The 16,793-nt window shown below is 41.1% G+C and overlaps 1 protein-coding gene across 1 annotated transcript in view; it reads right to left on the bottom strand.

The window, feature by feature from the left end:
• Sntg2 (syntrophin gamma 2) overlaps positions 1 to 16,793 on the bottom strand; it is a 248,453-nt gene that overhangs the window by 160,744 nt on the left and 70,916 nt on the right. Inside the window, exon 2 of the mRNA XM_045143508.1 lies at positions 6,951 to 7,088. Coding sequence (XP_044999443.1) covers positions 6,951 to 7,088 — 138 coding nt within the window. The remainder of the gene's footprint in view (positions 1 to 6,950; positions 7,089 to 16,793) is intronic.

Raw genomic sequence — 16,793 nt, 5'->3', positions numbered from 1 at the left:
ATATTATATTGCATACTTGAAATTTGATTGGTTAGATCTTGCATGCTAGCCCCATGTGCACATACATGTACACACAGATATATGCATACACATGTGCACACACAAATAAGTAATTTGTGAGGTAATGTTTATACTAATTAGCTTGAATGCAGTAATCATTTTACAAGTATATCAACTCATCATATGCAGCTTAAATATATGCACTTTAATTTTTCATTATATCTCAATAAAGTTGAGAAAGCAAACCCTCAGTTTAGGCACAGAGAGTCCCAAGACACATCCTCCATTGAGGAGGGAGGAGATAATTTTAGGTATGAGAAGCATGTCATTTTTCTGCTAAACTTCAGAAACTCACTATTCTAAATCAATGAAGCCTCATAGTGAGTTCACAACAGTTCATTTGCACCTTCTTTCACTGAACAAACACTATTAGAAGGCAGGGGATAGGGAGGTGAGGACAGAGGTACTGCTGCCCATTTATCATTGGCAATGTGGTCACTCACCTTGGGCCTCTAAGAGGATTGTCCAGAGTAGTGGGGCACAAAAGCCTAAATTCCCTGATACTGGTAGGGCCAATGCCCACCATATGGAATTTCAGAAAATATACAGTGAAGTCTATCCCAGTCTAGTAATTATTATAAGAAAATGGATACTGACAGCGAAACTGTGTGTGTCAGAGAAATCATATTTTAAGAAGAAACCAGTTTGGTTCCTGCTACTATAGACTTTGTCAAACAAAGACATCTGAATGCCATTTTATCCGCTCTCACTTCAGGGAAGAGTCCCAAGACCACGCAGCATGCCCTTGCTATTTCTAAGGAGGTGTCTAGAACCTGATTGCCTGTGGCAACATGAGTTAATTCACACCAGTGTTCTCAGACGCATCACTAAGCACTCACCTGTAAGCATCTTTCATGTTTGCTCAACAGATTATGACGAGCATGTTATCTATTATTCTGGTTGAGCACAATGATATTTAACTTCAATATTTGCTCTTTGCAAATGAGCTAAAATATTCCTTTATGGGGGAATCTGTACAAGCTATGAAAATATCTCAAAAATTGAATTTTTGTGCCTGGAAAATGAGGATTATGTTGCTACGGACTAAACTGTGTCCCCTTAAATCTATATGTTGAAGCCTTAGTTTCCAGTGTGACTCCATTTGAGACAGGGAGACAATTAAAGATAAATAAGGTCACAATGGGTACATCTTGAAAACAGATGAAGAGACAGCAGATCTGCCTCTCTCTGCCACCTCTTCTTTTATTTCTAAGTAACTGAAGCCTGGGCTACCAGACTATGTAAGCAAATGGCAATAAACTTTATTTCCCTCTTCTCTTCCTCTCTCCTCTCCTTTTCTTTCTTCATTGGTCCCCTCATTCCTTTCTTTCTCACTCCCTATTTCTTTCCCACTTTGCTTCCTCCCTTGCCTGGACATATCAAGAGGGCTGCTCCTGAGAGCCAGAGAGTGTACCCTTTATAAGTGAATCTACTAGCATCTTGAATTTTGGACTTCAGTACTCAAGGAACATGAATCTGTAGGTTGATCTGCCTGGCTAAAGGTTGTTTTCTTTCCCTCTCTCTCTCTCTCTTTCTCTCTCTCTCTTTCTTTCTTTTTTGTTACAACAGCCCAAGAAAATTAGATAGAGGCCCCAATAAGATCATTATGGGATAGAAAACATGACAGGCATCAAATATCATAGTATATAGTCTCTGCTGCAGGAAGATGCTCTTTTCAAATTTAATAAATTGCCCCATTTTGTGAGTGGGGTGTTTAACTTCTTACTGTTTAGATTTTTGAGTTCTTTGTAGATTCTAGAGATTAAGCCTCTATCAGTTGGATAACCTGCAAATATTTTCTCCCATTCTGTGGGTAATCTATTGGCTTTGCTTATTATACGCTTGTCTGTAAAGAAACTCTTCAGTTTCATATGATCCTATTGGTTGAGTGACTGTTTAAGTTCGTGAGCTACTGGGGTTTTGTTCAGGAAGTCTTTTTCCATTCCTATATCATGGAAAGTACTTCCTAAATTTTCTTCCAGTAGTATTCGAGGTTCTGGTCTTCTATTGAGGTCTTTGATCCATTTGGATTTGAGTGTAATGCATGGTAAAATGTGTGGATCAAGTTTCAGTTTCCTGCATATGGTAATCCAGTTTGCCCAGAATCCTTTGTTGAAGATGCTGTCTTTTTTCCAGCCTATATTGTTTGGGCTTTTGTCAAATATCAAGTAGTTATAGTTGCTTGACCCAAAGTCTGGGTCCTCAAGTCTATTCCATTGGTCTATACTCCTGTTTTTATGCCAGTACCGTGCTGTTTTTATTACTATGGCTTTGTAATATAGCTTTAGATTAGGTATGGTGATGCCACCAGAGGTATTTCTTTTGCTGAGGATATGTTTGGATATGCGAGGCCTTCTGCCTTTCCATATGGAATTTGAGATCATTTTTTCTATGTCTGTGAAGAACACTGTAGGGATTTTAATTGGAATTGCATTAAATCAATATATTGCCTTTGGTAGAATTGTCGTCTTCACAATGTTAATTCTACCTATCCAGGAACATGGGAGGTCTTTCGATTTTCTCAAGTCCTCCTCAATTTCTTTTTTGAGTGTTTTTATGTTTTCGTTGTATAGATCATTCACTTCCTTGGTTAATGTTATTCCAAGGTATTTTATTTTATTTTTATTTTTTTTAGTTTAACTTATTAGTTTTCTTTTCAGCAAATACAGGCTGTTTGGTACCATAGTTTAGGTTCATCCATGATATACACCCTCCCAATGGACCCTCCTTGTTGATGTAAATGGGTCGTGCATTGTGGAGTTAGTCCATAGTTATTGTACGATAAATGTCTCTGCAAATCATGACCCAACATGTGACTCTGACATTCTTTCCGCTCCTCTTCCACAAAATTTCCCTGAGCCATGTTGGGTTCATTTTTGGTCTGCTTCAGTGCTGAGGTGTTGGGGGGCCTCTGAGGCTCTGGCTCTCTGATTTGGTAGGAGTTGATTTTTCTCTGTGTTGGTCTCCTTCCCCTTTGTGCTGGTATCTGGTTCATCTTTTTGTTGTTGTTGTTGTTGTTGCTATTGAAAATGGGACTATGCCCCTTATTTCTTTCTCTGTATCTTTGTCATTTGCATATAAAAATGCTACTAATTTTTGTGCATTGATTTTGTATCCTGCTACTTTGCTATAGGAGTTAATCACCTTCAGGAGTTTTGGGATGGAGTCTCTCAGGTCTCTTACATATACAATCATGTCATCAGCGAATAGAGCTAACTTAACTTCTTCCTTTCCAAATTATATCCCCTTTATTTCCTTCTCCTGTCTTATTGCTTGAGATAGGACTTCCAGTACTATATTGAAAAGCAGAGGTGAGAGAGGATAACCCTGTCTTGTTCCTGATCTTAATGGGAATTCCTCCAGTCTCTCTCCATTAAGTATTATTTGGGCCTTCGGAGCTTTGTATATTGCCTTTATTATGTTAAGATATGTACCAACTATGCCAATTCTCTCCAATGTTTTGATCATGAAGTGATGTTGTATCTTGTCAAAGGCCTTTTCTGCATCTATTGAAATGATCATGTGGTTTTTATGTTTAACCTTGTTCATGTGGTATATTACATTGACAGATTTCCATATGTTGAACCACCCTTGTGTTCCTGGGATGAATCCCACTTGGTCCAGGTGGATGATGCTTTTGATGTGTTGTTGTATTCAATTGCCAAGGAAGTTGAGCATTTCAAAGTTGGAGTAAAAACTTGGTTCATCCATGTCTTCCTGTGTTTATAAGTGTTTATTATGCTGTAAATGATTTTTAACATAAGAACACCTTTAAGAGCAATAGTTCTCAAAGCAAAATTTCTAATATTCCATGGGTAATGGAATCATAAGTGGCTCAGCCATTCTACTCCACTCTCCAGCCTTTGAGCCCTAATTTCACACTCTAACTCACATTTTAGTCCATGCAACTTCTCAGCTTCAGTGCATAGGCCATGCTTTCATTCCTGTCTAATGTGCAAGTCAAGTGGTGCACTGTGAGTCACACACAGCTGCTGCTTTTATTTTAATTTCTAGACTTTGTCTCTCATTGGTTTTACACTCACTGGGTCACATTTTGTAACATCTCATCATTCATACTTCTATAACTTGGGTTGATGTATTAAGATGTAATCAACATAGTGTTTTATATTATGAGTCACATCTGAAGTCTTTGTGGTCCAATTTCTGCATTAAAAATATTTCAATTATATCTATTTGCAAGAGAGAGAGAGACAGAGGAAATATAGGCATTCCAGGGTCACTTGCTGCTATGAACTCCAGATGTATGTCACTTTTTGAACATATGGCTTTATGTGGGTACTAGGGAACTGAACCCTGGGCCAAAATACTGTACAAACAAGTACCTCTAACCACTGGGTGATCTCCAGCCCAACTTCTGCATTTTCATGCAGCTTTAATTATATTTTCATTATCTGAGACCTGAACAAAAAGGTTCTCCTCCAGAGAAACCATGTTTTTTGCTTCTGTGTGGTACCTGGATGCATTAATAGGTTTCTTATTACTGTGCCAAATATCAAAGAGGAAAACTACATAAAAAGGGTGAAAATTTATCCTAGCTCATTTTTAGAGGTTTGAGGCCTCATTCTCACTTGGCCTTATCACTGTGACCCTGCTGTGAGTCAGAACACCACGGTAGGGAAAGTGTAGTGGAGTATAACTGCTTACTTTACAATGGCCAGGAAGCAAAGACAGAGAGGAAGGGGCAAGGATCAAGAGAAACCCTTCAGAGGCATAGGCAAAGGACTGACCTTCCCCCTACAACCAGAACATACCTCCCAGAATGTGCATCACCTCCCAACACTGTCGTCAAATTATGCGTCCATCAGTGCAGAGTCCTCAGGATGCAATCACGTCATGACTATGGGGTCTACCAACCTTTACTAGATGAGTCTTTGGAGAATACTTCACTGTAAACCACACACTGCAGGAACAAAGCTGACACTACCAGCTTCAACTCTCATAAGTAAATCCAGCTGGAGATGGAAATCCAAGCTCCAGCTCCAGTGAGGACAGACTGTGGTGAAGGAGCCCCAGGAACGTTTGCTTGTGTTCGGGGCAGGGAGCTCAGTTTGCCTGGTGTTTCTATGGGGCAGGTTGCTTTTCAGGTTCACTCCCTCCTCACATAGCTTTGTGGCTTTCTTCCTTTACACCAGGAGAGATTTCTGTCTGTCCTTCCTTTGACTTGGTTCCTGAGGTATACAGCTAGCTTGGATTGCAGATGCTAGTGGTTGTGATTGGCCACCACTCTGCATTTCACTGTCTGAACCATCAAGGAAACTTTACCATTTGATACGCCATGGTTCTCAGGGAATTCTTAACATTGTGTTATTATTATGATACTTTGTGTTGTGAGCTTCATAAGTTTATCAAATAACACCCTTGCGATGATAGAAGTTAGCATCATGGTGGTTCATGCTACCTTAGCTCTGGGACTAGGCACTACTAGGCCCAAAGCATTTAGTTAATTACTTATCTTGTCATGTGACCAAGTACTTGATAGAAGCACCTTAACGGAGGGAGGATTTATGTTGACTCGGTTTTCAAGGGTATAATTCCACAAAGGGAGAACATGGCAAGGCGTACAGCAATGAAACTGCCATGAATGGTAGAACCCTCTAAAACTGTGGGAATAGTAAATCTTCTCCCATGGTTCTTTCAAGCATTTTGTCACAGCTACTGAGAAACCAACGAACATGCATGTTAATATTATTATTGTTAATAATATTATTACAAAACTGGGTCCAGTCAAAGGCCTGCCTCCAGAAGCCCACCTGTGCCAGCCAGGCCTCACTTCTTTAAAGTTTCCTTAGCAACTCAAAACAATGCCACCAGCTTGGGACTAAATGTTCAAGCACATGAGCTTGTGGGAGACATTACACATTCAATCTGATACAAAGTCTCTTTATGAACCCTGATTTCCTAAATCAGGGTCATCTAGCCTTTTGGCTTCTCTGGACCACAATGGACAAAACACTGTCTTTGTCCACACAGATGTAAAAAGTAAAATGAGGACATGAAATTCAGTCCAGTTGCCATGACTTAAATAATCAAAAACACAGGTCGGAAGAAAGTGAGTCTACCTACCACATGCATTCAAACCACTACCACCTTGCCATGTACAAATATGTGTGAAATGTACAATGACATTATGAAAATCAAGTAATCAAAGAAAATATTCAAGATATTAAAAGAAGGTAGCAGAAGAGGAAAGGTGCCTGTGTCATGTTGACAGAATGCAAAACTAAAAGTCTGTGAGAAGAAAAAATAGGGATTCAACTATGGTTTTAGTATAGTTGAACTTACGGTTTGTTTGAGCTAAAGTTTTGGATGAAAGCTATGAAAATATTTCCTTAATTATTCAATACACCATTTCATGTAATAGGTAAACTCCAGAAATTCAACAAAGTGCTACCCATGACTCAGGACAACAAGTCTAGAAGGACTTATGTTTAGCATGAAAACTCACCATTGCATCTACAGCTACAGATGGTGCCCACTGAGACTGAGGCCTGCCTGCCTTATTGATCATGGTATGTAACTATATAAAGAAACACTAGAGTCACTGCTATTTTAGCAAGTGACTATACACCATGAATGGTCACCTTATTTTCCACAAAGTATCACATTTCATACTGTGGTATGCAGTGCTATCCAGTCTGTAAATTTCTTAAGATAATATATTGACAAAGAAATGCAAACTGATGATTGTAAATGATACAACCACAAAATGTGTATATCATTTTGTTACATAATTAGCCAATACTTGGGGACAGTTCAATCATGTGCTAGCTTCTCACTAAAACATTCTTGAACAAAGATGTTTAAAGGCCTTTATGTGACTCCTGGGCTTGGGCCATTTTGAACCTAAACCCTTAAGCAGTAATACTTACATTGGCGCTGGGATGAGCTCCATCCACACAGATGACATCTTGCTTTTGAATGGTCAGCACCTCCTTTGTCAGCTTCAGCCGGACGTCATAGGCATTTTCCAATTCGTCATCATACAACAATGCGAGGGCAGTCTTGGTCTGTGGACATAAAGACGTGATGTGAATAAAATGATGTGTGTGGAAGAGACCTCTACATGATAAGAAATTGTGTGACTGTCCCCTTCCTTTCCTACCACCTACAAGTCTGCAGACCCATATTTTTCATATGAATATTTCTTCGTTTGTATGATAGAAATGCAATTGGCTGAACAGATTTTTAAAAAATCACCATTTGACATATTCTGTCTAGGGTGGCCAGTTCTTTCTGGGGTGTGGGTTTGGACCCTACAGATGCTGTTCCAATTTCCCTGATCCCCTGGCAGACACACTCCTACACTATTATAACAGACTCACTGGTCAATCCTTGTCCCTACTTGCGCCAGGTGTTAGGGCAACAGGACAGCCTTGCTGTGTCCAAGGAGGTCACCAAAACAAGCCAATGGAGAGCTGTGATGAGGAACAGGCCAAACCACAGGACCCAGACCACAGCAGTAGCTGTCAGGATCTGTCAAGTACCCACAGCACATGCCACAGGGGCTGTTACCACTAACACTCACAGCCAAGACTGTGGCCTTCAGAGGGAACATATGAAGGGCTCTCATGGCTCAGGACATACATATTGTATGGAAGACATGGAAGGATATAGTGGTGACCTGTTACTTTAACAAGCACACTCTTGCATGCAATATTATTTTTCAACAAACTCAATGAGCTGAGAAGTTTGCTGCGGCACTGGTGACTCATCTTGGAGGGGGAACCCCCCCCCCTCCCTTTGTATCCAGGGACTTCAGAAATAGAAATAGCTGGACTGTGTTCAAAAGAGATAGCGGCTGTCTAGGCTGAAGGCCAGAGACAGAGTGTTGGACCTTCAACAAGTGAACATGATACTTAAGTGACACAGCTTGTGATGGTTAATCTCCATATCAACTTGACTGGATTGAGAAGCACTAGGAGATTAGTAAAGCACAGCTCAGGGTGCATTCATGATGGATCCAGAGAGGATAAGACCCTGAGAACTTAGACCTAAATGGGGTTAATCTGTTGACGGATTCAGAAGTTAAACAGAAGACTAGAAGGTGGTAGACAGTACAAGAAGAAGGTAACCAGGGGCGTGACTCTGAAGGGTCCATCTTGCCTTAGCTCCATCCTGCTCACTCTGCTCTCTGTGTGCCATGAGATGGGCAGCTTCAGCCCCATGCTGGACGTCTGGGGCTCTGCTCATCAAGGCATACAACAATGAAACTGCCATGAATGGTAGAAGCCTCTGAAACTGAGAAAAACTAAATCCTCTCCCTGTGGTTCTTTCAAACATTTTGTCACAGCTACCGAGAAAGGGAGGAATACACATTTTAATATTTAATACCGTACATTTAAAGTTAGCAAATGAAGATCTAACACAGGCCCATCTGCTGCTTTCCTCTGTCATATCAGCCAGGGAATACCATCCAAAGTAAACCCAGCTTCTTCTCAAAATGTTAAAATATTAAAAGTCAGGAACAAAACCAAATTGGAGATAATTAAGCTTTCTAAATCAAAACTATAATTTTCTTCTAATCACTTTCTTCTATGAAAACACTCATTCCTGCTACCGCTGTTAGTTTGCCAGAGATAATTTCTTGCTTTAATATGAATGTGATGTACCATTCAGTGTGTGTTCTTTACCACAGCAATGGTGCCTACCATGCTCTGAGGAAAAACCCAGAATCACACTGTTGTACCGAGGAGTGTGATTGCTGCTGGATGCCTGACTGTGTGGCTTTGGCCTTTTGGAACTGATTTTCAAGAGGAATGTGGAAATATTTGAAACCTTGGCCTAAGAGATGCCTTGCAGTCCTGTAAGTACAGCTTTATGGACTATTCTACTCATAGTTGAAACACTTGAATGCAGTAAGAAATATGGACTTTGAGGTTTGGCTTATGAGGGTGAGAAAGAGCTTTGCTTGGACTGGGCTAAAAGCAGTCTGTGTGAGAAGCTTGCTGTTATGCCTGTGTCCTGAGAATTTGTGCTGGGTTGCTTTGCATAGAAATGAACTGTTGTGAGCAGAGTGGTATGGCATAGAAAAAAAAAAATCTTTGGATGAACTTCTGCCCATTCAGCTGCAATTGAGAGATTGCAGCATTTTAGATTGGACCAGCTGACCTGCATGGGGCAACAGGAAGAATGTAAACTCTTTTAAAGGGGCCTGAGTGATCAAAGAGTGTCCTATTCTTCAAAGTCTGCTTTATTCTCCCCTAGATTAACAAATTGGCACCCTACCTGGTATTGTGGAGTATGAGAAATGCAGGAAAGAGCGAGTCATTGAGTTTGCAACACAGTCTATGTTTTGGAAATGGCCATGGTCATTGTGAAGCAGGTTTGCTGGATGCCTGAATGGAGACTCCATTGGGCCATGAGGATGAACCGTGGGTTGTAGTAGAGACTCAGTGGAGATGCCAGACCAAAAGATGGATGCCAAGGAGGGCACCCAGCTTCAACTGAAGTTTTCCAGGACTGTGAGTAGTCTAATTGGGTGAGTGGAATTGGAACTCTAGAGACTTGTTGCAGGTTAGAATATTGGACTTGGAGACTTGTCACTGGCTAGAGTTGTTGGACTTGGAGTTACAGAGTTAGATGTTTGTCCTGTTTAAATCTTGTATCTGTTGAATATTTCTTTGCTGTGCCCAACACCATCTTTTGCAGTGTGTTTATTCTTTGCCATTATGTGAGTTGGGAGGATTTTTTGGTATTATGGCTCAGTTAAAAGATCTTGGACTATGGGGATATACGAACATCACTGGAATTAATAAGAACTATGGGGACTTTTAAAGTTGGATAAATGCCTTGCATTTTATATCATGTATGGTTATCAGTTTATGGAGGCCAGAGGTGGAATATGGTGGTTTGATTCAGGTGTCCCGCATAAACTTAGGTGTTCTGAATGCTAGGTTTCCAGCTGATGGAGATTTAGGAATTAATACTTCCAGAAGGCATGGTTTTGTTGGGGGGCAGGCTTATGGGTTTTATAGCCAGCTCCCCCTTGCTAGTGTTTGGCACACTCTCCTGTTCCTATTGTCTGTCTGACATTGGCCAGGGGATGATGTCTACACTCTGCTAATGCCATTGTTTTCCCTTTCATCATGGAGCTTCCTCCTCGAGTGTGTAAGCCAAAATAGACTTCTTTTCTCCAATAAGCTGCTCTTGGTCCAGCGATTTCTGCAAGCAATATGGACCTGACTACAACACACAGTATACACACAAAGTTTTGAGGGCAGAGCAGCCACCTGCCAAAAAAGAGCAGGTAGCAAAGGAACCCGCCTCCCTCCTGTGACTCTCCAGCATGGCAGTCCATAGCACAAGGCCCAGACCAGCAATTCTAGTCCTCTGTTTAACTTCGTACATTTCCTTTGTACAGTAGCAGAAACAAGTTACCTAAAATCAGCTTCTTTCAAGGTAAACTTTTAGATTTTCCATTCCAAAAACAAACAAAAAGTTTAAAACGTACTGTAAACACATCCCTGTCCCCCTGACTTTCTTTCCTGATAGATAGTATTGGAATGCTTGTGCCCCCCCCATACCTGATTCCCCCCCCCCTTTCTCCAAAGCATGGCTGCAATGGGCACCACCTCAGCCTCCACTGTGGCCACAGGCAGACATTGTCCTGGGTCTCAGAATTGTCCATTCATAGGAATGACAAGTCAGGGTAGCCTGCTAAATGATCTCCACTGGTGACATTCCTCTGGACATCAAATCCTAGGAATTTCTGTCTCACAGGACAAGCCACACTCTGGAATGCTATGTGAGTTCAGCTCCCTCTTATCCCCTCCTCAGTCATCCTTATGACCTTTAGCAACCATGTGGGGACGACAAACACCACAGTCCTGTGCCCATCTGCTCATCTGCAATCCTACTTACTTCTTTCTCTTCTCCTGGGCAAGGCTGCCCCAGCCCATGCCGCAAAATCCAGCTGCCTGCACATGCTGTGTCCCTGTGAGAATCCTGACACTCTGTGTCCCATGCCTGTGTTCCATTTTCCACTCTGCTTCCTCGCTGTGACCTGCAGAAGGTGATCTCTATGATCATGTTCACTCTGTCATAAGTGGGTTCCCACCAGTGTAGCCCACCGCAGGAGAATGCTCCCTCCAACAGTGTCTTATCTGTGCACTCAAGCAAGTTTGCAACATTTTTCATTATATGGCTAAAGCTTGATTCTATTTACATAGGGTAGGTATTGGAGACTAGAGAACCCGCTTTACAAAGTAATAAAGCCACCATAGCTATAGAACTGACAGGCTACCAAGCCAACAGAAACAGGTCTCCATTGGAGCATTTATCACAGCACTGAAGAAAATCCTGCTGCTGAGAAACACTCTTTTGCTTTATGACTTTGATAACAACAAACATGGCTCTTATACAGCCATTTCAAAGATGAATTACAATGATCACTAATTGTAGAAATATAGAAAAATTAAAGTACATGAAAAATCGGTGCCTTTTTGTATGTTTGTGTGTGTGTGTGTGTGTGTGTGTGTGTGTGTGCGTGTGTGTACATGTGCCTGTTTGTCTCTCTTTATGTAGGTGAGGCATATTGGGTTAGCTTCACTTAAAAACCAGAAACTCTTGATAAATGGACTTATTGGAGTCACTATACAGAGATATGAAACTTTTCTATAACAAAAACATATGCATATGGTAAACAATAGGCTAATGTAAATAAAATCACCAATAAAGGTGGAAAACAAGCATTTTATTAAAATTGATATAATACTATGAAAGGTAAGCCCTCAGAGAAGATATCATAAAACTAATTCCCCAGGGAAAAAGTAAAGTGAAAAATAAATTATAGCAATTAATGCATTATGTTTGTACATCAATGTATGCTTCTGAAGACAGGTATGCTCAAAAATTTGCAATGGATCTTAAGAAAATATTTTATTTAAATGCCTATTCTTTTCAAGTTTTGAGTATGCATTATTGCTGGTTATTTAAGTTTAATTAATTTAGTTCCCTATGCCCAACATTGTTGCAAGTTGATTTTCCTTTGAATAGTTTAATGTAGGCCTCTATGAATTTAGAAAAATAAAAATCAGGAACACTAGACTTAGCTACTTAAAAGCTTTTTTTCATTTACTCATATGTCTGAGTGTTTCTCTGCCCAAATCATTTGTGGATATTGTCACAAAGGCACATGGACCCTTCCATGAAATGTCAGTATCTAGAACACCCTTGATGAAAAGACACACATACCCTTGTTGTTTTTATTTTATTTTTTTTTAATTTCCTTTTATTATTTATTTATTTATTTGAGAGCGACAGACACAGAGAGAAAGACAGATAGAGGGGGAGAGAGAGAGAATAGGTGCGCCAGGGCTTCCAGCTTCTGCAAACGAACTCCAGACGCGTGCGCCCCTTGTGCATCTGGCTAACGTGGGACCTGGGGAACCGAGCCTCGAACCGGGGTCCTTAGGCTTTACAGGCAAGCGCTTAACCGCTAAGCCATCTCTCCAGCCCTGTTTTTATTTTATTCTTCAGAGAGTGTGCAAATACTGTACAAGTTTTTCCTAGGTCATTCTGAAATAGATGTTTTTCACTGGATTGTTGATATTAGGAGAATTAATTAAATAATGAATATGCAATCCTCAGATTAAATTTAAACACATGGGGCTAAGAAAATGCAGAAAGAAAAATCCTTGCTGCCCGCCTCCCCAGGCTCTATAGGGTGGAGAGGACATACAGATGGCATTTTAGTGCAGCCCAGGTTTTAGAAACACCTGTGCAGCTTTAGAGGCTAGTTAAGCATTCCAAGTCTTTAACACAGTGTCTTCCACTGTCCTGGCAGTCAAGACCTCGTGGATGTGTCAGTGTGGAGCTTATGTAAGGGGCAAGGTGATCACATCCATTAGCATGTGTATATTCCATGGTTCCATCACCCACTATCTCAGTTTGGAGGCATTCTCCCCTAATGCACATACCAGGGTTCATTCTGTCTAAAGGTTTTGTAAATTCTTCTGAGAACTCAAGAATTTAAGTTTGACCCTCTTATCCTACAAAAGGTATGTATAAGTAATCCCTTTTACAGGCATCAGGCCAGGAGACATCTACCTGTGGAACAGGGCGTTATCCCAATGGAGCCATGAGTTATATGTCAGGAACTGTCCCCATATCCTCATTACAGTCACCATCTAAGGGTTGCTTCTGTGACCCCAAACATGAGTGCTGCAGGTCCACATAGCATATACAATCTACCAAGCTTCAGACTGTAGCTTGAATAAAATGTGCACAGGCAGCATTCCAAACTGTCTGGAAAAAATATCTAAGAAAGTCATGGCCTTGGTGATTCACTACATCTTTAACTGCAGAGCAATTTACTCTGATGTTCATGAAAAGAATGGAAAGGTCTCATCACTCAGCCTCAACCAGAGCAGTGACATGAAGGTATGGATAAATGGTAAGCAACTGAGAAAGGGCCGATATTCCCCTGTGGGAAATAGGTTACAATACCAAATACTGCATCTACTTACATCACCAAGTGAGAAGTGTGTGCAAGTTTTTCACATCACTGTGTGGCCTGTGCCCCACCTGCGTTTGGATGGCACCCTTCATGGATGATTATGACATTTTCAATTAGGAAATTAAACCTGTGAGGTGAGAAGTTCCTCCAGAACCACAGATGACTGGGAGACAATATTTACCTCACTGATCTCACACCCGCAGGCATCACTGGCCTGGTGGCTACATCGGGCCATCTCCTCTTGGCAGATTTGTAGTGTGGAGTGGAGGAGTACACAGCTTCTGGCCTGGAGCTGGCTCACTATTACTATCATTCCCTTTTGCCTCTTTGGCAGGTTTTTCCCACTTCATAAGCAGTGCCACTGCTTGAACGCAGGATTCCTAGGAGAATACAGTTCTGTTCCTGCACAGCAGATGTTTTTTGTAATGTAAATTCAAAGGTGAAACAGTGATTTTTTTAAACTACTTTAATGCCTCATCTCACATACTGTGATGTACTTGCTTGCTCTGCATTAACATTCCCAGAAAATACAGCCATACCTATATCAAGGCTGATTAAGTAGAATTTTGTAATGGGGAGATTACAGACTTGCAGGTCCAGAGACAAATTATATTGGGCTATTTTTAGCCCCAATATCCATTGCCTACCTCCATATCTGCCCTCATGCCCTGTGACTTTGAGATGAAACCTTCTGAGATGTGTGAGCAGACTCAGCTTCCACCAACCCCACCTATAGCAGAGATCTCCCTGCTCTGCTAGAGCCCACCTACCTGATGCTTCCAACAGCGTGTTTGAAAAGCGCTTTGCTTTGTGACTTCTGTTGTTCTATTTCTATAAAATCTTTATGATACAATTACCACTCTGGAACATGACATTTAAGGTAACTTGAATCTATGTTCCTGGGCCATGGTCTTGCCAATTTGGCTCCAGAATAAACTCTCTCTCCTATTCCCTTGGGAATGAACATGTGGTCAGCATCACCACTGGGCTCAGCTTATAATAAAATTACCGCCACAGCAGCAATGAATCTTGTCATTACTTCAGGGTTAAAGTGCATGGTACTGAATATGAGTTTAAAACATGCTATTTATTACATACAATAAACAGTTTCCTGCCAGAGCACTTTCACAGCACCCTGTGATTACCCAGCAGCTCTAATGACACTGCAATTTTAGAAAAAATATTTATTTTTAATAAAAAGAAATGTTTCTGCTGCAAACGAACACCATGCTTGTGCCACTCTTTGGGTCTGGTTTTATGTGGGTACTGGGGAATTGAACCTGGGCTAGCCGGCTTTGTATACAAGCACCTTTAACTCTGAGCCATCCCTCTAGCTGAACAAATTATTTTAAAATGCATTTTTGGCCCAGCCTTTAAAAAATTATTAGTGTGTGTGTGTGTGTCTGTATGTGTGTGTATGCATGTGCACCTAGGGGAATCCCAGGGTCTCTTGCTCCTCCAAGCAAATGCTAGACACATGTATCACTTTGTATCCAGATTTATGTGCATGCTGGGAAATTAAAGCCAGGCCAACAGGCCTTGCAAGCAAGCACCTTTAATCACTGATCTATCACCCCAGCCTCTTGACTCACCCTTTGAACTATCAGCTTTGTAGGAGATATTTTTGAAGAAATGGACATTGCCCTGAGCCTGCTATGAAGCTAGGTTCACCACACAGTGATGGACAGGACTTCTGAGGCCACCTTATCCTAATGATTAGACCATAAACTGAGCCATCTGTTCAGTTATTGCAAACACAGAGTGTCACAGCTAGACAGATGTGGCTGATCTCTGGCATCCTGGCCAGTTCTCAGCATCTGCTTTCTGATTAGTGTTCTTCCTCAGTACCTTCAGCTAAACAGTAAAGGCAAGTTCATGCCTTTTGATCTGAGTGTCAAAACAGCCTTTGCTATGAGTACTGGACCTAAAAGTTAGTGGGTCAATGTGTAAACATGGCGACATATAAAATGCCAATAAAGATAATAAAATTTGAGCTGAGATGAGAGAAAGGACTAGTGGATCATGCATCTGTAATCCTAATGCACTTACATGGGAGGTAGGCACAGGAGAGCCCTAGAAGCTCACAGCCCAGGTAGCCTGAATTACACAACAACAAACAGCAAGAAACTCTGCCTTAAATAAGGTGAAAGGCGAGACTGACATCTGAGATTGTCCTCTAACCTCCACTGGCACACCATAGCATGCATTCACCACACACACACACACACACACACACACACACAGAGAAGGGGGGGAGAAAGGGGGAGGGAGAGGAAGAGAGATACACAATGATAAAATTATAACAGCTGTCCAATTCCAATCTTTTATGTATCTCTGCATTTCCAGTAATGTATTTTAGACTAACCATATAAAAAATTATCAGACCATGAAAACTCTAAGTGATAACAATCATAGCAATAAATTTTAGTATCTTTTTTACTTAGATCCTCCATTTTGTGGTGAATGTATTAAATGTGGAAACTGTATCAGTGCACTTTGTATTTCTGTTGAACCAGATAATATGAAGAGCCTGTCTGTAGGGAAGAGCTGAATACTTTATTTTTTAATTTTATCTTGAGAGAGAGAGAGAATGAGAATGAGTGCAGCAGGGCCTTCAGCTGCTGTGAATGAACTCCAGATGCATGTGCTCCCTTGTGCACATGTATGTACAACAATGTGTGCTTGCATCCCTGTGTGTCTGGCTTATGTGGGACCTGGAGATTCAAATATGAGTTATTAGGCTTCACTGGCAAGCACCTTAATCACTAAGCCATCTCTCTAGCCCTGTTTACATGAATTTCAACTCAGAACAATTTCTTTTAATAAATGATCTAATCATGCAATGCCAGCTAATGGGGATGGGATCATCAATAGATAAGCCGACTTTCCTCTGTGAATCACTTGTCCTGTGCTAACTGCAGTGTCTGACACTTCACATACAAGTTATACTGAAAGCAAGTCATAGACCAAATCATGGCAATATTACCTTTAAACAGAAATGAGTATTGGCTTAGATTCAGAGCAAACTGAACCCGGAGTCATCAGTGATCCCAAACACAAACTCAGGAAGATAAATGCAAAGAGTGAGGCTTCCACAATTCTCATGGTCCAAGGCTCCCACAGGCAGCTGTCATCACTGCTGTCCACTCTACTCCAGAGACATGCCATTCAGAAGGTCTGGTGGGAGCCCAGGCCCTTGCATTGCCTAAAGCCTGCCTGAGGACTCTGATGCACCACCCCTGGAGACCACATAAGA

Source organism: Jaculus jaculus, chromosome 2 (assembly GCF_020740685.1).
Source record: "Jaculus jaculus isolate mJacJac1 chromosome 2, mJacJac1.mat.Y.cur, whole genome shotgun sequence".
Taxonomy (NCBI): domain Eukaryota; kingdom Metazoa; phylum Chordata; class Mammalia; order Rodentia; family Dipodidae; genus Jaculus; species Jaculus jaculus.
Note: the sequence above shows the minus strand (reverse complement) of the source record. Positions and strands in the feature narration are given on the sequence as shown.